The sequence below is a fragment of the Pygocentrus nattereri genome, chromosome 13 (assembly GCF_015220715.1).
Source record: "Pygocentrus nattereri isolate fPygNat1 chromosome 13, fPygNat1.pri, whole genome shotgun sequence".
Taxonomy (NCBI): domain Eukaryota; kingdom Metazoa; phylum Chordata; class Actinopteri; order Characiformes; family Serrasalmidae; genus Pygocentrus; species Pygocentrus nattereri.
Window position 1 is genome coordinate 32,021,048 of NC_051223.1, and position 23,409 is coordinate 32,044,456.

General features: G+C 38.7%; 2 protein-coding genes across 15 annotated transcripts in view; one reads left to right on the top strand and one right to left on the bottom strand.

Annotated features, from left to right (window-relative positions):
* aatkb (apoptosis-associated tyrosine kinase b) overlaps positions 1 to 9,863 on the top strand; it is a 79,711-nt gene extending 69,848 nt beyond the window's left edge. For all 3 annotated transcript variants that reach the window (XM_017701686.2, XM_017701697.2, XM_017701715.2), the window contains 4 exons: positions 374 to 3,944; positions 4,452 to 4,596; positions 4,684 to 4,899; positions 7,239 to 9,863. In XM_017701686.2, the coding sequence (XP_017557175.2) occupies positions 374 to 3,944; positions 4,452 to 4,596; positions 4,684 to 4,899; positions 7,239 to 7,267 (3,961 nt within the window). In that variant the 3' untranslated portion in view covers positions 7,268 to 9,863. The remainder of the gene's footprint in view (positions 1 to 373; positions 3,945 to 4,451; positions 4,597 to 4,683; positions 4,900 to 7,238) is intronic.
* Positions 9,864 to 10,845: 982 nt separating this feature from the next.
* Positions 10,846 to 23,409, bottom strand: part of baiap2b (BAR/IMD domain containing adaptor protein 2b) — a 93,442-nt gene continuing 80,878 nt past the window's right edge. For 5 of the 12 annotated variants that reach the window (XM_037544175.1, XM_037544174.1, XM_037544173.1 and 2 more), the window contains 2 exons: positions 21,848 to 21,885; positions 10,847 to 12,004 (listed from right to left, as the gene is read on the bottom strand). In XM_037544175.1, coding sequence (XP_037400072.1) covers positions 11,884 to 12,004; positions 21,848 to 21,885 — 159 coding nt within the window. In that variant the 3' untranslated portion in view covers positions 10,847 to 11,883. Of the gene's footprint in view, positions 12,005 to 14,065; positions 14,109 to 17,052; positions 20,059 to 21,511; positions 21,568 to 21,847; positions 21,886 to 23,409 lie in introns of those variants that run through there. The other 7 variants (XM_037544184.1, XM_037544178.1, XM_037544181.1 and 4 more) reach the window with 6 other exon arrangements.

Sequence of the window (23,409 nt, forward strand, 5' to 3'; positions counted from 1 at the left end):
ACTTGCTGAAATAATGTATTGCATATCAAATTATCAATGTGTGTGTGTAATATATATATATATATATATATATATATATATATATATTAGAAACCTATTAGAAACCATATATGTATTAGAAACCAAAATCAGTCCATTTGTATTTGCTGAGGGAGATGAGATGAGATGGCAATTAAATCTCATATTTGTCTGAAATGGCACTGTTCCTCATTAGGGTGTTATAAAAATGCAAATCATCTTGGCACACATTTCCTCCACCACGCTGCAAATCTGTTTTCACAGAAACGCTATTGTTTCTCTGTGAGGTGAAGTTATTCTTGTTTTAATAGCTTTGTATGTTTGTTTGCTTGTGTGTGTGTGTGCTTCTTATCAGGTATGAAGTGATGCAGTTCTGCTGGCTTCAACCAGACCAGAGGCCAAATGCTGAGGAAGTTCAACTCCTGCTCAGTTACCTTTGTGCTAAAGGTGCCAGTGAAGCAGAGGAAGACTTTGAGAGACGCTGGAACTCCATGAGACCCAACATAAATCATGGCACCCTGCATGGGGCTGGTCCCCTGACCCTGGAGATGCCTCAGTCCTCCATGACCTCCTCCTCCTTCCCCCTACTGGAACAATTCTCTGCTGGTGATGGCTACCAATCAGAGTCAGGAGATGACATTCTAACTGTTACTGAGACCAGTCATGGTCTGAACTTTGAGTACAAATGGGAGCAAGCAAGAGCAAAGCAGCCTTACCACTCCTCATCCACCACTGGAACATTAGGTCAAGGGAATCCACATTGCCAGGATATCTACTACCCTCCAGGAGTAGGTGGATGTGGGATTGATGTACTCACGTTGGGGGTCTCTCCTCAGTACTTTGAGCCTAAGCAGTTACATACCCCAAGTGTGGTACCAGTCCTCAGTGCTCATAGTCCATCAGTTAGTAGTGAGTACTATATTCGTATTGAAGAGAATTCAAATGTCAGTAGAATGCCAGTAGAATGCAACATTGACTTGGATTACACAATTTGTGCATACAGCCCTGAGTTTGGTGGCAGCAATGGCAGCTTTCTCACAGGTAGTGGAGACTCAGGGGAATGTATGAACTTTCCTTCTGAAGGCAAGCCAATTGAGTCATACTGGTCAGCGGACATCCACAAAAGCAATGCCTATGATTCAGACAGCAGTCCAGCGATGTCCCTAACCATGGAGCCACTTCTTGGTCAGATATCTGATGCCAGCCCACTAAGGCCTTGGGAATCAGGTCATTATGTATCATACAAAGACAGGGATGGAGGCTATTATTATGAACAGTCACCTCCACTCGGTATAGACCACTATCTAATTGGAGACCTTTCAGAACCCCCACGTGAGAGCTGGGGGTCGCGGAACCTGAGACAGGCTCTTGGTGAACTGGAGGAGCCCTTGGGGATCTCCCCTTCTCTTGGCAGTCCCCCACAAGTCTATGGTGATCAATACCTTGAGAGCAGCCAAGGATCAGTAATAGGGAAAAATGTAACTGGGGGATACTATGACATGATGGGTTCCTTGAGGAAGACTATGCCAGGAAACCACTCAGTTTGTATTGACATTGAGTCAGGTGGAGCGGTGTTTGTGGGGCGAGAGGACAGTGACTCAGAAGAAGAGGATGACCTGTTCATTGAAAGGCAAGCAATGGGCTGGCCCAGCAACCACTCAAAAAATACTCTGAGCTTGTGTCGGAGACAAAGTTCATCCAGGCAAGATGCCTATGCGGACTTTCACTACACTATGCCAATGACTGATGTTGAGGATGCATGGCCAGAGGAGCATAGTCTCCCATATCGTTCTGCCAAACCAATTAATTACCTAGAAGCTACAGTAAAAAGCAACACCTGCCCTGTGCATGGCAGGCATGCATCAGCATCCTCAGCTGATTGCAGTTCCTACATTCATCTGTGTCATGAACCTAGAGAAGCAGAGGTTTATCCTGTGCCGTGTTGTCAGGCTTTGAGCAACTCTCACTTTGTGGATCCGCTCACAGGGTCATTGGTAAGAAACTGCTTCATGAATGATGTCTCAGAAAAAAACCCAGGCTTATCCACCGGAAACCAGCAGTTAAGCCAATCTGTTTTACCTATTGGGCATGTAACTTCCAAACCTGAGCCAACAAAGAACAATGTAAAACAGACTGAGCATTCAGAATATGTGGACATTGTAATCAGAGAAGGAATGCTTAAACAAGAAAGCAGCGTACAGGAAGATACAGGTCAAATGAACTTCAAAACAGAGGTTACAACCACATCTCAACCATCAGAGAAACCGATTCATGAGCTTACCTCCACAGAACCTGAATCAGAAGGCAGCAGGACAGGAGACAGCGGTGTGGACCGCGGACACTCCAGCATCAGCCTGGTGGAGATTGATGACTGCAGTGATGAGGACATCACTGATGTCACCTCAGGGATTTTTGGTGACTACACAGTAGATTATGTGGAGACAGCTGACTATGCTACCCAGACATTCAAATCATTGCAGAAGCAGGTGGGCACACCTGACTCAATGGATTCCATTGACATACCATCCACTGCAGGCTCCAGTGAAACTCTTAGCCCAACCTCACTCCATCCTTCAAGTTCACCTAGAGCTATGGACAGTGGTTATGACACAGAAAACAACGAGTCTCCTGAGTTTGTCTTGAAAGAGCCCCATGAACCACAAGACACAAAAGCTTTCATTCAGCCATTGATGTCAATCTCTGACCCATGCCCACTTATAGTGATGAAAGACGATGATGAGATGGGGAAAGATGGGGAAATACTTGATCCACAACAAGAAGATGCAGAGGTAGCAGTTACCTTGCCAACATCGCAAAGCACTGATGAAGGGCTGACTGCACTAAGTGAGAAAACCCCATACAGAGATTCAGCCTACTTTTCTGACAATGATGTGGGAAAAGAGAAAGAAAGTGAAGAAGACAGTGAAAAAGACACTGATGACCTTGAGAGACAGGAGGAGGAAGCAGTGGAAATGATAGAAAAAGAGGGACTATTACCAAAACAGATGTTTGAAGAAAACAAAGAAAAGGCACACATTGTAGAGACCATAGAAAACAGTGAAAAGATCAGCAGCAATATTGAGGAAAGTCTGCTTTTAGAAACAGATGAAAGAATCTCCCTTAGAACACCTGAACTCCCTGTTATCTCTCCCTCTTCTCATGAGATAGCTGAATGCCCAAAAAATGATCAGGATGAAGGTCTTGAGATAGATTCAGATCACGTTCAAGAAGTGTTGCCATTTGACAGTCAGTCTTCAGATTTAACTGCCTTGCCAGGTGCAGTTACCAAGTTGGAAAACAGTGAAATCAAGGAGACAGACCCCATCCTTGCTGTTGAACCATCACCCACTGAGAGCATCACAGCCGATGATAATGTTAAGACTACTCTTGACATCAGTACAGATGAGCCTCAGAAGAAAAAAGAGGTTACTGAAGAAGTAACATCTACCACATCTTCTGAGGTACTAGCACCCCAGGAAAACAGTGATAGTGTAGCTAGCACAGAAAAGAGCCTTTTAACTGATGCTTTGGCAGATAAGCCTGAAACTCCAGAGAGTAATACTAAGGATGGATTGCAGTGCTACAAGAGCTCCACTCGCCCATTGTCTCCTCCGCCTCTCCCACCGCTCGAGAGTAGATTGTCCCCAGCAGATGGAGAAGAGGCTGATGAGGAAGATGGGGATTCAGAGGACAGTGATGAATCAGATGAGGAGTTGCGTACCTATAGCATCCAGGAGCAGAGTGAGGACAGTGAGGATGAGGCCCTGCAAGTGCCCATAATTGTGAGTGACTGCAGTGATGCACATAAACTCAGAAGCCTCCTCAAGATGCCCAGTCTACTCACCGACTCCCTCTGTGATGAGCTAGACTCCAAGAAGAAGGTGGTGTCCTTCTTTGATGATGTTACTGTCTACTTGTTTGACCAAGTGAGCAGAATCTTTGCATTTAGTTTTGCAATGTATTCAGAGTACCATATAAAAAGAAAAGTATTGGGATAGAGTTCAGTGAAAACATACTTTTATTACAAATGTAATGATGCAAATGACCTGAATAACAGTGTTAATACATTATGTAAGTCTTTCCCTCAGATTCAGATATAATGAAGATGGTATACATGTTTTCAGGATTTTGCATATTGTATTTTGGAATGTTTAATTGCACTGCAAATGCAGAGCACTGACCTAAGCAGCATCCTACAATCATCCTTCTATGAAAGTCTTCCTATTATAAAATATCTCAAGTCTTTCTCAAGTGCTTTCTAACTATTTCATATATTTTCTTGAAAATGAATATTATCTATGGTCAGATATATGTAGATATCCCAACACTTTTGTTGATGGTAGTTCAAATGTATTAAAAAGCAAGATTAACACAATACTTTCTTCCTTTTAAATAAATGAAAGAATAATTAATATATTTTTTTTTTTCTCCAGGAAAGCCCGACTAAAGAGCTAGCTGAACATGGTTTCCCTTTAGGAGAAGGGAAAAGCATGCATGGTGCAAAGGGAACAGTACCAAACCAACAGGAAAAAGTCAACGCCTCTGATGATTCCTCAGATGGAAACATTTCAGAAGAGAGTAGGAATTCACTTAAAATGATCCCAAATCACAAGATTTCAACTCTTTCTCCTATGCTTTTTATTGTAACCTTCTTTCTGTTTTCAGGTATAGGCTTTGAGTGGGAGGATGATTTCCCTTTGTTGCCGCTCCCAACCTCTTCAAAGGGATCACCTCCAGACGTCAAGGCTAAGCCAAGCCTGCCCTCCAGGGCCACAAGCAGCAAACCTGTGGCACAGTTCTCCCGTTTCACCGTCTCACCCTCCACAGTCTCACGTTTCTCCATCACTCATGTTTCTGACTCAGATATGGATTCTGCAGGAGGTAAAACATGCTTTTAAATAGCATAACATGTACCTTTAATGGAGCAAATGTCAAATAAATTAGAGTCAGATCTAGCTCAAGTTGCTACACTGCTCTCAGCTACACTGATTTTTGCTGGACCACCTCTTACTCTTAATGACTGCCCATTTTAATACTGGTTTTAACATGCCCTCATCCACTTGGGTAGCCAGGTAAAAGACCTCTTCAGATTCCCTCTCTATGAGTGGTTTCTAAGGATGGTCTCACCATTTCCTCCCCTCCAGTGCCATCTTCAGGGCTATCCCATTACTTTATTACCTCAAGTGAAGTTTGAGGTAATAGTTTTTTATATGAACTTCCTGAAAATCATTGGGATGTGACCCAACCAGCAAGATAGATCCTTAGGTCAGAACTAGGTGGACATACATTTCTCTCTTCAAACCCAAAAAATGGCAGTAGAATTATTGAAAACGTTTAATTATTTGAAATCATAACATGTTTTACTGGGCTTCGGGTATTATAGTACACTAAGTACTATTATATAAACTGAAGTATGTCAAAATAACTGCTGAACAAAGCTGTATCATCTTGTAGGTTTGTAGCTGATAAGTACTTTGCTAACTAGCCATGCATTGCCCACTAAAAGTGTCCACCAAAGGGCTAACTAGGCAAACTTTGCAGCTGTGTAATGCAATGTTTCTTAACCCTGCTTCTGGAGACCTACAGCTCTGCACTGTTTCAACTGTTCCTCACCTTAAAGCACCTGATCCAGGTCATCAACTGATTATCATGCCCCTGATGAGCTGTATTAGATGTGGTGGTCAGGAAATCATTGAATCTGATGTACTGTGAGTCGAGGGAAAAGTGCAGCACTAACATAAACACAGTAAAAAGTGGAAAATACTTCTAGCTATGAGTTACTGCTGCTGTGAAAAAGCTCATAGACGGCAATGTCTTGTCGCTACAAAGTGAAAAAAATCGGTATGTCATGATGGGCCATTTTGTTCTGTGGTTTATAAAGGCTGTTATGTCAGTCTTTGTTGTTCCTACCCACAGAGTCCCTCCATGTCAGTCACTGAAACAGGCTTTCTTTCTCAGCATGCTCGATTACAGAGTGCTGCTGCTCCAAAACTGTCTTCACATTAATGCAGTAACTCTAGACATTTAAACGATTTAGTTCCATTATCAGCCTGGCTAAAAGACAGAAGAATAAAACAAACTTCAAAAGCAATTTCAGGAGAAAAAAAAAGGGCCAGAAAAATAAAAAAATAGGAAAAAATTAACATGCTTAGAGGGCAGTGCGAGTAAAGTTTGTTTATTTGTTAGCTGGTTTTCGCACGTATGCTGGCACAATTTTTTTGTATATATTTTCAGTCCTGTAAAGAACATGTTTTGGTACTTTGACATGTTATTATGTAAACACAGCTAGCGCATATTGTGGTGAATTCTGCCAGCATTGCTTCCTTGTTTTGGCTGCAGTTTTCTCACACTGGCCACTGGATATTCAACATTGCACCTCTTGGCAAATAACTCTCTGAGGATGTGATAAATAGAATTGTTGTTCTCCATAAAGATGGCCTAGGCTATAAGAAGATTGCTAACAACCTGAAACTGAGCTATAGCACAGTGGCCAAGGTCATACCGCGGTTTTCCAGGAACAGGCCTTGCCAGGGTGGACCAAAGAAATTGAGTCCATGTGTTCAGAGTCTTATCTAGAGGTTTGCTTAAAAAAATAGATGCATGAGTGCTGCTGGCATTGCTGCAGAGGTTGAAGAAGTGGGAGGTCAGCCTGCCAGTGCTCAGACCATATGCCGCACAACGCATCAACTTAGTCTGCATGGCCGTTGTCCCAGAAGGAAGCCTCTTCTGAAGCTGACACACAAGAAAGCCCGCAAACAGTTTGCTGAAGACAAGCAGTCTAAGAACACTGCTTGAGCCATGTCCTGTGGTCTGACAAGACCAAGATAAACTTGTTTGGCTCAGATGGTGTCCAGCATGTGTGTAAGTCAGGCGTTGGTAATTTGAGTAAAAGCAGGATTACTCTCAGTCCTGCAGTAATGCTAAGGTGTTTAAAAACTCCAGCCGCATTGCTGTGACTGCACCACTCAGACCAGTGCAACACACACTAACACACCACCATCGTGTAGTGTCACTGCTACCTGTATGACAGACTGCTGCATGCAGCCAGTAGTGGTCTAGTGAAACTAGGTTTGACATGCATCTTTTATTTATTTGTTTTTTATAGGTGCTCAATCTGATATATATATAATTCAGTTATGCAGAGGTTAAAATTTAGTTTGATCTTCACAGACTGAAATTGTTTTATTCATTAAATTGTTTCAATTTCTTCTGTCTTGCAGGGAGCAGTGAGGATGGAGACCGAGAGTGAGAACTGCACACCACTGCCATCTATTGGGAGCACTCTGCACATACATCTTTTTCTCCAGACCTTTTGGTCTTTGCAGTGAAAGTGAAGCTCTTTCAGAGAATCTTTTGGATCCCATCAAAAAACAGTGCCTATTATTGTCAGCAAATACTTACATAATGGTCTTTAATATGAGGCCCTAAAGAAACAAAAAAAAATAGTGGCCATATGCTTCTTAAAAACAATATTAGAAGTAGTCTAAACATGAATATCTTATTTGTTGAACTCTTACGTATTTTAAACTAGTGACAGTTTTGAAGGGACTATATGTACTGTGAGGACACAGGATTCTCCTGAAACTGTTTGCAAAGGACATCAGGTATGGATATAACCCTAACGTCCAGGCTACAATCAACATTTTATCAAAAAAGAAAAAACAGACAAAAAAAAACAAGAAAAAAAAAACTTGCAACCAGTCACAAAGCCAAATCCCAAAACGTCTCCATTTTTTCAGGACAATGTGAGATGACATGGACTTTGGCTGTGAAGTAATGTTGGAATACTATTTAAGATGTTAAAAGATGATGAAGTGTTGGGAAATAACTCAAGGTACTGTTTGAATTCATTTGGAAATATATTTGGGGGAAAGAGAAACACACAGCTGCCTTGAGTCAGCCATCTACCTGAAAGTAGCAGATCATACAGGGTGATGCAACATCAAGAAACTCTGACCAGCTCAATTTTTGTTGACCGTGAAAAGATCTCTGATGAAATTTATATCATCCACATTATCAGTATTTATTTACTTTATTTCTTTGGAAATTTTTTGCCTGGTCACTAAATTCTGTGAATTACATTTTCGGTATTTCCGTATCGTTTTATTTCAAGTCACTGTTGATATTGGGCAAAAAGCCAGTGAGTCATTTTTTATTGCCTACCCTGCCTTGTACAAGCTATGAAACTCTCTTATAAAGAAACCATCTTTACAGTTACCCATAGCATGACCTCTTATTTAGGACTCTAGAATTAGAATTAATCTTATTTTGACTCTAGAATTAGTGCGCTGTTGAATGCAAAAGTAAGTTACTTTGGTCAAATCCATCCTGCTTTTCTGGCTTCTTGGAAAATATAAAAATATTGGATACAACAAGTGTTTTATGATGAGCATGTATACCAATGATGCTGTACATGTTTGCTACCTTATGATGATCAGAGCTGGGATCTCTCATGATTAGTGTTCATAATTGTTGTCTTAAAGTATTTTTAATTTAATACATAATGCATTTTCAAAAAAATTACAAAGAAAGATAGTGGTACTCATTGCAAGGAAATTGGATTGTGGCAGCTTTTTATTTTGAGAGCCCCCAGTAGACTATCGACAGATGCTTTAATAATTATCAATCTATATGGTGAAACTCAGCTGATTATCAACAGAGTTAGGCTTAGGTCTAGAATTAGGTTCCGATTTTGGGGGCTTAGGTTAAGGATATGGCCTCACTTTATATGGATAGTCCACTATGGCCCCCTATAGATTGTCTACAGATGTTCAAATTGTTACACAATCTGTTCATTCTAAACAGTGGTGGGATTAGAGATAGGATTTGGACCAGAGTTAGGGGAATCAATGTAAGGGTTGGGTTTAGGTTTTTGGTTGAGGTTAAGGTTAGGGTTAGGATTAGCAACAGGTTTGGAGTTAAAGACAATTACGGTCAATTTTGCAGATTTTTCATTGATTGTAACTAAAAAGTAAATTGAGTATCTACAAAGCATCAAAAGTGGACTATCCAAATAAAGTGTTAGGTTTAGGGTTAGTTTAAAAAGAAAAGCTATCATATTCAACTGAAAGTTTATTGGCATTTAATAGACATTTAGTTCAGTATATGTTCAGGATGAAGGGAGCATCAAACAAAGCACCTACACTGGCCTCTCAAAACAAAATATTACCTTTATTGTTGATGTTATTCATATGAACATGACAGAAGCTACTGAATACAGTGAATACTGAATATTGCACTTATTCTTCACCTTTTGATTTGTGGCATTATTGTCCAATATGAAATTCATTCTCTGATAAGCTTGGCTGAGGAAACAATAACCTCCTCTCTCAGAAAGAAGCTGCTTGATGCTACGATTATAGACTATGTACATTAATTCTAAGTGTTCTGCACACTTATGTGCTTTGGGGAAAAAAACAAAATCTTTATGCTACACTTAATATGTTCAATGTTTGTTTGCCTCTTATGGCATCTATTCGTAATAGGTTAGCCTAGATTGAGCTAGATGGCAATCTGTACTATTTTTGTATTTTACGAAAAAATTTTAAACTACTGATGAAAAAGAGTATGAAGGTTGTGCTGGATATACTGTAAGAGTTTATCTTCATGTATCTGCTGCCAAAGAGGTGTTCTTTTAATGTGGCGTGCAGGCTTGTTGATGAAGAGGGTGCTTGAGGCTCTTGTATTTGAGTGCAGTGAGCAGAGACATGGTTAAGTGATGAACTAGAGCTCCACCTAGAGAAAAGCAGGGAGATATGTGAAGGTCCTCATAAAAATCTGTTCCTCTTGTGTGTCACAAGATCAGTGACTGTACACAAAGAAAAATAAACTCATTGTTTGACGTCTCTCTCTGGTGCTGGGTTATGACAGTGCTTTCACGCCGCCTAGCTTTCAAAAACTCATGAGTTACTGTATCACGCTGAAACAAGAGTTACCCGTCTTATCCATGAAGGGCTGCTGTTGCTGCAGGCTTTCATTTCAGATTGCAGAGGCACACCTGATTACATTCATTTAGTCTGTCCATCTCAGTCTTAAAATAACTGGTTAGTTATAAGGAGTGCACAGCTGCTTGTTTCGAATGATAATCTGCAGCCACGTTGGCCCTGTGTGGACAAGATTGGTCATCTCTGCAAAGAATCACAAGGATTACACATTTCAACCAGGAGGTATTAAAAATGCAAATCAATAATTAAGTGCCAAAAAGATTACATGCTACCTAGTAGTACTACCTACTACTAGGTAGTAACTAATTTATATTATTCAGTTACATGTAGTTGAAGGAATGGAATAATCCTATTTGCACAATTATCCTCTTACCACAAATGTAGTCAACTGGCCAACATGTTTTGTATTTGAAGTTTGCCTCTTTAGGTTTGCACTGGAGCGACAAGGTGATCTCCAAGAAGGAAAAGAAAGGAAAGCAAAAGAAATGGGAAGATGAAAGGAAAGTGAAGACAGGAAAGGAAAAAGGAAAACGAGAAGAGAAACGAAAGGAAAGGAAAAAGAAGAAAAAGGAAAGGAAAAAGTAAAAAACAGGAAGAAAAAAGGGGAAGAAAATGAAAAGGAAAGTGAAGTAAAATAAAGGAAATGAAAAATGTAGTTAAATGAATGGAACACTCCTATTTGCACGGTTATCCTTGTACCACAAATGTAGTCAACCTGCCAACATGTTTGACATCTGAAGTTTGTTTTTTTAGGCTTTCACTGGAGTGACAACAAAATTTCAAAGAAGGGAAGGGAAGGGAATCCCTGCTCTGTGCACTCATTGAGAAACAACATCTGAATCTAGTGTAACATGGACTGTATTTCTTATTAAGCACACATGGACAAATTCAATATAATTGCTTTATTTATATGATTTGACTACAGACTGTGCTTTTGAAATTATGTTTAACTGTTTAGACAAATTAAAATTTCATGAGGCCTAAGAAAATGGTAGAAAACCACTGAAAATCTATTAACTTAGCATCTATACATAAATAAATCATCTGAAGTCTGCAGTTTATCAACATGCATACAAAAACAGACACACATTGAAGAAGAAATAACAAGAAAAACACTGACTGATCAGTTCAAGGCAGAAATATACAGTAATAAAATGAACTGCTGCTTCCCTTTATAACTGTCTCCAGCCAAACTCTGTATTCGCTGTACATGAGCATATATACAAACCTTTCACTCAACACTGATCTGTGCAGTGGAAAACATGATATATTACTTTTAGATCATAGATTGTTCTACATGCTAATTATCATCTATTTATCAATCACACATATGCTTACCAAATATTTACTTACCTTTTGTGTCTGTTTTCTGTTGCTAAATGCTAAAGGAGTCTTATTTATGATGCTGGGTCTTACAAGAGACATTATATGACTAGTCTTATGATTTATTACATTCTGTTACATTTGTTCAAGCTTATTTAAGACCTATGAGCACCAGAGTTGTTAGTTTGTGACTTTGCCCTGAAATAATGTTGGCATTAGATAATTCTTACAAATGCGTTGATAATAGAGCTAAGAAGATGGGAGATGTAGTGCAGCATTGAACTAAAACTAGATACGTTATTAATGGTCTGCCTAAACTCGAAATAAAACACAAGTAAATGTAAAGAAAGTACATTTGCAAGAAGAATGACACATACAAACCATGATGGCTATGCTATTGTTATGATGCAATGGCATTCAGAAGGCTTTTTCAGTCATTGTATGAATAATCCATCATACAAACTGTTTGTCAATAAGAAACAGCAACAAAAACAGAAATGTTAAAATGTATGCATGGTATCCAGGCCATGCTTTTCTGCGATAAAGCAAGTCCCCGGGGCGTGTGGGTAAATGTGCAGTCTGTAAAGGGCAGAGGCTCCTAATACAGGATTGGTGAGCTGAGGTCCTCACTGATGACCAGCTTTTGTCTCTGTTCAAAGACGGAGCTGTTAGGACGCTGTCTGGACATGAAGGTGGTGAAACGTGAAGGATCTGGAAGTCTACAAACATAAACCACAACACTTATTCTTCACTCTACAGAGGAATAGGACATTTGGAGGCTCAAACACAGGCCTAGTGTCTCTAAACATGCTCAAAGCATGTCCACCTAGTGTTAGCCGCTATAATTCAGTGTCATGGTATTTTCTAAATGTGTCATGATATCACAGTATCACACCATGACTGATTCAAAAACAGTGCAAATTAATGATATTTGACACTCCTATACATTACATGAGACTGTGCATGAACATCATCAAATATTCACTAATAGTTCATAAGGTGATCATTCTGAATATGTGATAATGTAATTCTACCATAATATTACTGTACAGTTTATTAACACTACAGAAAACATCTTGAGTATGCTTACCATGTGTTTGGTAAGCATAAGTTGTTTATTCCCTATATAGAATTTAATGTACCAATGAGCATATTGTGATGTATACAAGAAGCATTGCTTATAGGCACAATCCGACTTTATTTTTACCTCTACCCCTTGTTTTCGAGTGTCACCTTGCCTCCTGGGACAGAGTTACAAAGGGTAGTGGTAGAAATCCTCTCTATAAAATGGGACCCTGAAAAAAATAAATAAATAATAGGCAACTAGCGCTGCTCTATAGGTGACCCAGTCCGTCTTCAGTGATAGCAGATGAGGGTAAATTTCAGCAACCTCACTGCTGGGCTTTAGCTCCATTTAGGGGAACATATGCCTTCAAAGGGGGATGGTGGTGCAACAATTATTTATTATCACCCACCCTTAATTCTTTGGTGATATGAAGCTGAAGTCAGCTATTCACCAGCTTCTTGTTCAGATTTTCCTGTTCCATCTTAAATGGTGCGGCATGTGCCATAAATGTAACTGCTGCACCATTTAAGGTGGAACAAGAAATTTAGCTTGCTAGCTACCAAGATATCAGTGTACTACTAGCATATTTTTTATGCTTGCTATGAAGAAAAACATTGTAACAACATTAAAGTAGCATTAAAAATACTCACATTTGTGGGTTTCTTTGGTCACTCGTGCAGCAATCTTGCCTTTTTTTTTTCATTTTCTAATAACACTGTTTGAAGTGTGTGAAAAACCTCCTTTTGGAGAGCTATGTAGCCCTAACACTTCGCCCTACCCCTCTATCTCAACAACAGTCAGGACACCCTACCCCTAGACATGGACATGTAAAATGGAGGGGTAAGGCTTAAGTGGTAGGGGCAAGGGGTGTAATGGGATTGGGCCTTAGTGTGTTTACAATTCATCACACTATACTTTCATTACTTGTTAATGAATGCATTTACTCCATTCGAAACAATTATGTAATTGTTATGGAGTTTTTTGTATTGTTTATGAATATAGTACAAATGCATTAATCACTTTGTTTGGAAAGTTGTTAAATTCTCAACAGATACAAAATGTAAACTGATTATTAACACAACTATATGTAATTAATCATGTAAATGAAACTGAATGTAAAAACTCATTTATGAAATGTAAATCAATTATATAGTAACATGACAATAATGCCTTATTTAATGCCAATAACCCTTAACTAAGACACGAAAGGGTTAATTCAACATTGCAGATCTTAGTTTAATACTGGGAATTTCTTTAGCATGCTTGGTTTTGGCCAGTGTGACATGCACAGTAAAAATGAAGAATTTTGAAAAGTTCAGCAGAAAACATACATTAATAGAATTTCAGATGAAAGCCCACAATGAATGCCCTAATAACTTAAGTATAGATTATAAGCGTACAATCATTATAAATTATTATAAAGCACTATCCATAGCATTTTAGCAATTAAGTATCTGGTTTGCTAAATAACATTTTTTGCAGCTGAACAATAGCAAGGAATACAGTTGTGCAACATTTTTTTTATTTCAGTAATCCATCAAACTAGTGACTGAAAATCTGTCCAAATAGTTTTGTTACATTACCTGAGTTGCACAAGTTTATTCCTACATTGACAGACACTGCTGTGAGCCATAAAAAAGACTATGGGCAGCCAATGAAAGCCATGAATAGTGGTTTAAGACCTGGATCTTAAAGGTTAATGCAAATCACTTACGTAATTAGTGTTCATTCAAAAGCGGGCGAAATCAGGGCCCATACTGAAAAAGTGAAAAGAAAGCTTACATTCGAATGTTTGTCCTAAGAAAATCTAAAAATAGTCGACCCAGTTTATAAGAATGTTTGGTTCCATATCAAATTAATTGATTTCTAACAAAAAGTTGTTGCTACATGTAGAATAATGTACACTCAAAAGTAAAGGTGCCAAAAAGCAATAGAAAAAACACCTTCGGTTTCTGAAAGAACCTTTGGATGGAAGAAGATGGAAGAAGCACATGTGTAAGAAAGATTTACGAGTATGAATAAGCTTCATATAATTTAAATAATTTAAAGAACACATAACATAAAGGCTACCAAATACATCTTTTCCTAGAACCATATGTTCAAGTCAAGAACCCTTCAAGAAGCTTAAATTTTAAGAGGGTTCCTGAGGACACCAACAACTAAGACACCTAATCAATCTATTGCTCTGTAATGTCCTTCTGGATCTGGGGTCACAAATCATATCTGCAAAGGGAAGATGTGGCTGCAGGTCCACACCTGATTCCACTTGTTTGATCAGTTGGTTTCAAACAGTTGCTTCGTGTGATGAGGTGCGCTACTGCTTGGTTGGAATGGAAATCATCATGTTGGTGAACCCTGGTCTAGATGATTTCTACAATTAATCTTCCAAAAATGTTGCCATTTTACTGGATATTTCACAACAACTCCAGACTACAGTCTCACAGATTTAACCAAAACTAATAAACAGGATTAGACTGAATTATGTAGGTATGTACTGAACATGCAGCAATAAACTATAGCTCAGTAAAACAGTATTTTAACAGACAGTGACCTGGGAAAACTTTAGCCAAACTAATAAACACACAACCCACTGATTAATGACAACAGAAAAACACAAAACAGAACCTCACATGCAAGGGTCCAGTTATAAAGGGGAGGGTCAGGCATTGCACTCTCCACTCATATGCACTCACAGTGGAAAATTATAATCAAGTTATGAGGTGTAAGAAAAGATCTTAGAAGTGGCAGATGCAGTTTATTACTGGGATGCAAGGGTTCTGCTAGGGATTTTGGGCCCCACGAAAAGGTATTACATTGGATTCCACCACCACAGGCCTTAAAATATAACATTGTGCAAACATTCATGCAATATTATACATACAGTGGAATTCATTATTTAATACAAGACTGATATCCTCTATATGAAATGTGCTAACGGCCATCTTTTACAGTTTGAATGTACTTCTAAATGTAAAATTCCTGAACAGAAAATTATATTCGCATTCTTGATGTTGTCCCTGAAATAAATAAAAAAAAACAATTTCACACAGACCCTGTCACGACAACCTTTGGCTCTGAACTCTCTTTGAGTAACTCTCTTAGTTTAGTTTAAAGCCCGGGCTTGTAGGTAGATTCATGAACTACTAGTTTGAACTAGTAAAGACTCTCATTCACCCGCGAACATCTGCGTCATTCTGTCGCATTACAGACCCCCTGCATTCATGTCAACTGACTTTATTCAACACAACACTGCTCATCTCCTTCTTCAGTTGGGAAATGGGATGGTTCAATGGTAGGGGTATGGGGATGGGGAGAGAAGACTGGTTCATTGGAAAGGGTATGAGGATGGAAATTCAGGGCTGGTTCATTGGTAGGGGTATAGAGATGGAGCGACAGGGCTGGTTCACTGGCAGGTTGAATGAGGATAGGGAAACAGGGTTGGGTCATTGGCAGGGGTATGGGGACGAGGAGACAGGATTAGTTCATTGGGGGGTTAGAGGGACGATGAGACAGGGCTGGTTCATTGGCAGGGGTATGGGGACGAGGAGACAGGGTTGGTTCATTGGCAGGGGTATGGGGCTGAGGAGACAGGGTTAGTTCATTAGGGGGTTAGAGGGACGAGGAGACAGGTGCTGCTTCATTGGTAGGGGTGTGAGGATTGGAAGATAGGGCTGGTTCATTAGTAGGGGTTTTGTGGATGGAGAGACAGGGCTGTTCATTGTTAGGGGTATGAGGATGTGGAGACAGGGCTTGTTCATTGGTATGGTATGGAGATTAGAAGTCAGGGCTGGTTCATTGGTAGTGGTACAAGGGTGGGGAGAGATGGCTGGTTCATTGGTAGGAGTATAGGGATGGGGAGATGACGATCGTTAATTTGTAGGGGGTATGGGGAAGAGGAGACAGGGTTGGTTTATTGGTAGGGGTATGGGGATGGGAGACATGGCTGGTTCATTGGTAGGGGTATGAGGATGGGGAGACCGGGATGGTTCATTTGTAAGGATATTGGGTGGAGGAGATGGGGCTGCTGAGCCTGAAGCTGCATTTGTTGGGCCAAATGATTTAGAGTTGTAATGTGTGCAAAAATATTCTGCATGTGAGTTTTGGTCAAGTGTGTTCTAGCATGTATTATTCACTCACAGAGCACACCAACCTTTCTTTGTGAAAAACTAGATGACATAATGTCACCCTTTCTTTTCTCTCTGCTGTCTTTTCTTTTACTTTTTGCCAAAAACAAAAAGAAACTGTTTTATGGATACACTGCAGACACTATGTTCTATTAATGATGATAGGCTAATTGAATATTGAATATTGGAAAAAAATACCACTGAAGATAATGTGTGAAAACATTAAAACCTCACATGAAAAAATATCTGAGTAAAGAAGGTCTTGCTTGTCTTGTGTTGTGGTCAAATCAATGAAATAGTTCATGCATTCTACCATGTGCCTTTTAAAATCTCATCAAAGTTCCACACATAAAATTAATACAATACTTTATACTGTAATATTATTTGTTTTGATAGACTGACGCTGCATATCAAGACGGTGAATAAGGTTAGTGATGCAGCCACTACTTTGAGATCAATTTAGAGACAAATTAGTGATGAATTCTACCACTACAAACATGTTTAACCATTACCAATGCATTGGGAAAAGTTCAAGACTTTTTTTTTTTCAAAGACAATTTGAGAAATGACTCCATGCTTTCATCTGAAGACAGAGTTTTATTTAGCTTTTCAAAGTAGAAAGTCACCACACATTTGAGGTTATTCTTGCAACGTTACACTGGTCTTGGTGCCCCCCAAAATGCATGCATATATATATATATATTTTCCTCTGTACATTATTGAGAGTTTATTATTTTATTTGATTTTACATCTTTACATCCAAAATGCTAGTGTTCCAAAACACAAAGACAAATTGAGTTGGTGCAGAGATTCCATTTGGCGACAAGGACTGAGGAGATCTACCCAGCGAACGTGGCAGTCATACCTTGGCCTTATTTTAATGCAGAAAGAAGAAACACTGGCAGCTTCCAGTCGTTGACACCTTACTGCTTTTGTCTCTAAATTTATCAAAACAGAGATGGACAGGGTTGGCAAAAAAACAACAAAGGAAAGCTTAGTTTTGTCACACATAGATAAAGACGAACAGAGAGGCAAGAAGACAACAGGAGGAGGAGAGACAGACACGGCTGGTGAAGAGAGCTTGTTTTCGAGGGGGGTTTTGAGGTACTGAGGACCCTTTTCTAACATGCAACATTTTTGCAGCCCAGTGGACTTTCTTTTATGTCTCATGACTAAGCGTGAGATGTTTCAAGTTTGAAATCACACCAGCAAGTAGGAAACACACTCAGCGGGAGCAGACTGTGAAGAGTCTGGCTGTGCTGGGAGGAGGAGAACGAGCGAAAAAACAAAACAAAACTGTAAATTGCTGTGTAGTCTACAGGGAGAAGAGTAAGAACTCTGTGGTCTTCAAAGGTGCGCACAGTGCTAATCATCACAACGGTGCATAGCTCATTACCTAGTTACTTGGTACAAAAGAGAAAACCTCACCACAGTACAGGCTGACAATTATTATTCATCCACAGACACCACACAGTGGACAAGCAGAATATGTTTTACTTCTAGATTACATCAGGACCTCAAATGAGCCCAAGAACATATTTTTTTTCATACACAAATGTTCTATTAGAACACCATAGCTACCAGAAGGCTAAATGTAAAGAGGACCAGCTTCATGGTCAAGCATCAAATCAAAGATAAACAGGCTTATTTCTTTTCCTTCTTTTCATAATGTGTATAAAGTGCCAGTCACTCTCATTAGGTCAGAGAGCTAGGAAACTTCATAATACTATACAAAAATTATTATTATCTGCCTTGTTTATTGCAATAAATAGTTTGCAAAATCTGTGATTGTTGAATATAGATTATGTTCAGCACAGAGGAATAATACAAACATGGTTTGGCATTAATAAAAGTAAATAATGGACCACCCATAAAAAATAGTATAGGCTTTGTGATCCTTGACCACAGGATAGACACCTTAGCTTATTGTATTTACAAACTGAATGTATGTAAATATGTACAAGAGGCACTGATTCCCATAAAATTAAGATCAGATCAGGACCTAAAACATCAACTTGTCAGCACACATTAACAAAAAGACATTACTTGTTTTAAATCAGGACGTCACAGGACTTTGGCTAGTAATGGATATGTTTAGGGAACTACATATTGGACTATGTGGAGGTACCGGTTGTCTTTTCCTTCATGCATGGACAGACTTTGGCATCTATCAACTTTTGTCATGTTTGTGCAGCATTTAGCATGTAGCCTGATATCATCATTTTGATTCAATGTTGGTCAGCCAAGTGAATATATTTTTTGGATTTTGGAAACAATATAAACAGTAATTTCCTTCATATAATCATTGATGTATCAACTAATTATTCTTCGAAGAATTAGAAAAATCTTGTTTGTACTGATAGGAGTTGTCACTTTTATAAACAAATAAATGATCACACTGAGTTTATGTAAGGATTAAAGCACATTTGGAATAAGCTTCATTCTTTCCAAAATAAAGAACCTTAGTTTAACCCCTTAAAATGCCAGGCTTAATGATTATTATTTAGTAATCACACGGACTACAATGTAAATTTTTTGGGTAATTCTTAGGTTATAGAAATGTGTAATAAAACTTTGGACCTGCTGGTGAGTCCTGGTCATTTAAGAGGTTAAAAAGCCTGCTTGACAAAGTTTGTCTTGCTACCTGACATTTCACTTAAACTTTGAAGTGCATGGCTTCAAATAGTCTTGCAGGGCCTGACGTGATAGGGTAATGACAATCAGGGCATTTACATGCACTCAATAATCTGATCATAATTGGATTTCTGCAGGTATCTGCAGGAACGAAAAAGCGTGAGAAATTTCAAAAACAATCTAATGACATGTGAAGGCTGAACTCAAAGTAGAGAGCAATAGTGTCATGGTCAACATTGTCTGAGAGACAACAAGCCTACTGTTAGCCAGTGAAAGTTAACAAAATAAAAATAAACATTACCATGTGGAAGGAAGAAAACAATACGTAAGCCAATTAAGTTGGCGCAATCCAGCACCATGAGTTACATCGGTTGTCCACAGACATGTATTTTTATTATAACTAGGCTTCAAACTGATCTACTCAGTACTGCAGCCTCAACTACACTCATTTGGTGCATTTATAGTTTTTGGTCTATATCTGTAACCCAAGAACCAACACTGAAAACCAGTTCATGCATGAAAGACAAGCAAGAGATACATATACACAGTTTCTCCGAGAAGTCCATTTCAGTGAGCTCGTTAAAAGCAGACACTCAAGACTGTCCTCAAGGCCGGAGGCTTTCTGAGGATGGTCAACCCGGAATATTCTGCGTTCTGGTTCCTTTAGCATGGTTCCATGACCACCAGGCATCTACCCAGTGGGGAAGCATAGGAGCTAAGGAGAAAAGGGAGGTACGAGGAAGGGAAAAGATGGGTATTCATCCTCTTCTTTAGTGGGTAGGGTGAAAAGCGGGATGGACGAGTGAGGGACAGAAGAGGAGTGAATGAGTGAGGGAAGGAGGAGGGATGGTGCCTGTCCTATGCAGAGGAGTGCCTGTGTGTCTGTCTGTCCTCTCACACTGTCGATATCAATTTGCCCTCCGAACTGTGGAACAAAGAGAGGGAGAGGCTGCCAGGTTGGGTTCAGACACACAAACACAACAAAGCAGAATGAGCACAAGGAGCTCAATGAATGACACAGTGCTAGGGCTAAAGCTAACACCGCTAGGATTAAGTGGCAATTAAAATTAAAGGGCTAGGTACACTAACAATGCTAATGCTGCAGGCAGTGAATGAAAGCAGGTAGCCGCCATTTAGCACTACATTTACATTTACATAATGCTAATTGGTGGCTATGGCTTTTACGTATTTGCAGACTCATTTGAATGATTCTTTCAAGGGACTGTTTTAATGGCAATTTATATTACTGACATTGCAGTGCAGCTTTTCATGTTTATGCAGCACAGCTTTGCTGTGAGATTTAAATCCTAGACATGATCAAATGCAATGTCCTAGTTGATCATTTGTGTATTCAACACTGCATTATACAGTCATATGCAAATATTTGGGCTCCACAACACATTTTCTATAGAGAACACACTTCTGCATATTTCAATGCATTAATGTTTATGGTGCATTAACGTTTGGAGAGCAAAAGATTATGCATGTTCAATGTAGAGCATGTGTTATTTTCACTTAGAAAACTGATGAAACATGATGACCTGGGGTGCTCAAAATTTGCATCTAACTGTATATGACTGCGTTAATTATTTGATTTATTCATATTAGGATATTAACTGCACTGTATTAAGACTAATCAATTCAAATGAATCCAAATGAATCAGTCCCAGTGAACACAAATGGATTGATATAAATGAATTTAAATGAATCAGACCAAATAAATGAGCACAAACTAATCAGTCCAAAAGAATCATTTCAAATGAATCAAAATAATCAAATGAATCAATCTAAATTAATTCGTATCATACAAAGGAGTAATATAGCTCATTGGATACCTGGCAGGGAGTGAGAAGTTACAGTTGTTTTAGACTATTTTCCTGGCTTTTGCTTAATTCCTATCTCACTACAGAACTCAAGAGCAACTGAAGTGTAAACTAAAAGATACTTAAAGACTAATTTACAAATACACAAATGGAATAAGCAAAAGCAAGAGTCAAAAACAAACACAAAATGGAATGGGGACTTAAAACAAATGGTAAATCGACAAAATATATAATCCATTAGAATTTCAGTCCTGCAATTTGGTACGTTGCCACAAAGATCAAGGAATTTCACCCCATAGATGAAGATATTTCCAAATAATAGTTTGATATAGCCAATGCCTTTGATCATGGGCTTTTCTTTTGGTTTGTTTTCCAAAAGACAATCTCTTAATAAATACAATCTTCTATAAAAGGTGTGTGACACCAAAAATCATCTATGGGAGAGGGAGTGTTTTTGGAAATCACTGACAATGGCATATGTCTATATCTATAAGCATGTTCAAACCCATTTAAACAAGAGGAGGATTTCCCTCCATCTGTTCTAATGGGTTTGGGTGCACTTATTGGTCACCCGCCCACCTTATCACGTTTTAATCAAGAGATCCGCAACCTTCTATTATGGACGACTGGTCGAGCTGCAGGTCAAGCAAAGAGAACCTTTTGCTTGCCACATTCACAGTGGTTTGGGGTAGCTTATGTAACATTTCAGTTTGATAAAACAAATAATAAAATAATAATAATAATAATAATAATAATAATAATAATAATAATAATAATAATAATAATAATAATAACAAATAAAGAAAAGAGAAGATACTTCAACAAAATATAAACCTTTCCCTGTGCTATGCCAGACTTTTTTCTCATTGACAGCAAAATCCTATGAACTTTATCTTTGACATCTAAAAGTCTTACCTTGTTTGGAAGCGGGCCTCGTAGTCCTCAAGTCCTTGCTGTAGGAACAGAAAAAGAGCATGTGAGTACTCTGCTTATTGTCCCTCCATTACAGTCCACTCAGGGTAGGTCTTGAGCTACTGCTATGAAACTACATAATATGAAATTTAACCCTTAGGAATCACAATTAGTACCAGCAATAACAACAATATGGTGTAATTTAATGATTTGTTTCTCGTATTGCTCACTGAAACAAGAAAAACCTGTTGATAAAGAAAGTATCATCAGGTAGTAATACAATAGCTTCAGCTTTCATATTTCCATTACCATTAACTTTCATGACAGATCCCATAATATTTGATGTCATGATGGTTAACTAGAGTAAGAATTGTAAAAATTAGCCTCCAACTTAAACTGATCACATGCATCAAATGTTTTGACATCTGTCATGACAATTACTAGTAATGGTTATGTGACACCGTTATATTACTGAACAAAATCTTTCATGGGAGCATATTACCTCTGCTATAACATGTTTATAGCACAGTTATATCAATGTTGCATAATCAATGCATGGTTATGTCAAGTAAAGCACTGTCAAGTAGCATCGCACAATGAAAATAACTTCTAAGGGTTTAAATAAATAGTAGTTAAGTGAAATGAAGTGTAAAAAAACTCCAAACCCCAATAACTAACATTACCAGTAAAGATATGTTTTCTCAGTGACGGTACAAATCTGTAAAATTTCAATAATTTAATTTATTAGAAATCTTTTGCTATAATTCAACAATTTCACTAGTTCTTAAGTGACCCTTATTAGTCTCATATCAGGGAAATTTCACCACCGAATTTTGACCAATCAGTGAAGTGAAACACAACAAATACACTAGTGAATGTACACACACTAAAGGGCAGTGAGCACACTTGCCCGGAGCGGTGGGCAGACCTATCCATGGTGCCCGGGGAGCAGCTGGGGGTTAGGTGCCTTGCTCAAGGACATTTCAGTCACATATTGCTCAGGGTATCGAATGGGTGACCTTCCGGTCACAACGCCGGTTCCCTGACCTCCAGCCCATGACTGCCCCCTAACAAGTTATTATGACATACAGTGTTTTACCATTATAATGCCAGAAACAACCATTGAAGTGAAATATCTGTGAAATAAATGTGATTATTTGTTTTTATGAATGTATGTTCTATTTCTGCAAATTAACAACAGCAGTGTTAAAATATAGCGTATGTGTGGTTTATTTAAATGCATCTTGTTTTTTTTTTTAAAAGAGACGGATTTTAAAATACTTTGACACTGAAAATGCTTTTTTACATTGATAATCCAAGGAACGGGATCTACATAGGAATTCAAGTTGATACACTGCTGCAAAGACCAGGAAATGATTCATTATACTTTAATGGGTGAGTAAAGACCTTTGTCTTTAACAGTGCCTTGGAACAATGCCTTATGGAGAAAGTTTTTCTAATCTTGTTCCTGGCATCCCACAGCGCTGCACAGTTTCAGCTATTTCCAAGCCCACCTGATCCAGCTCATAAAGGGCTCATAGTCAGTTAATGAGCTGGATCAGATG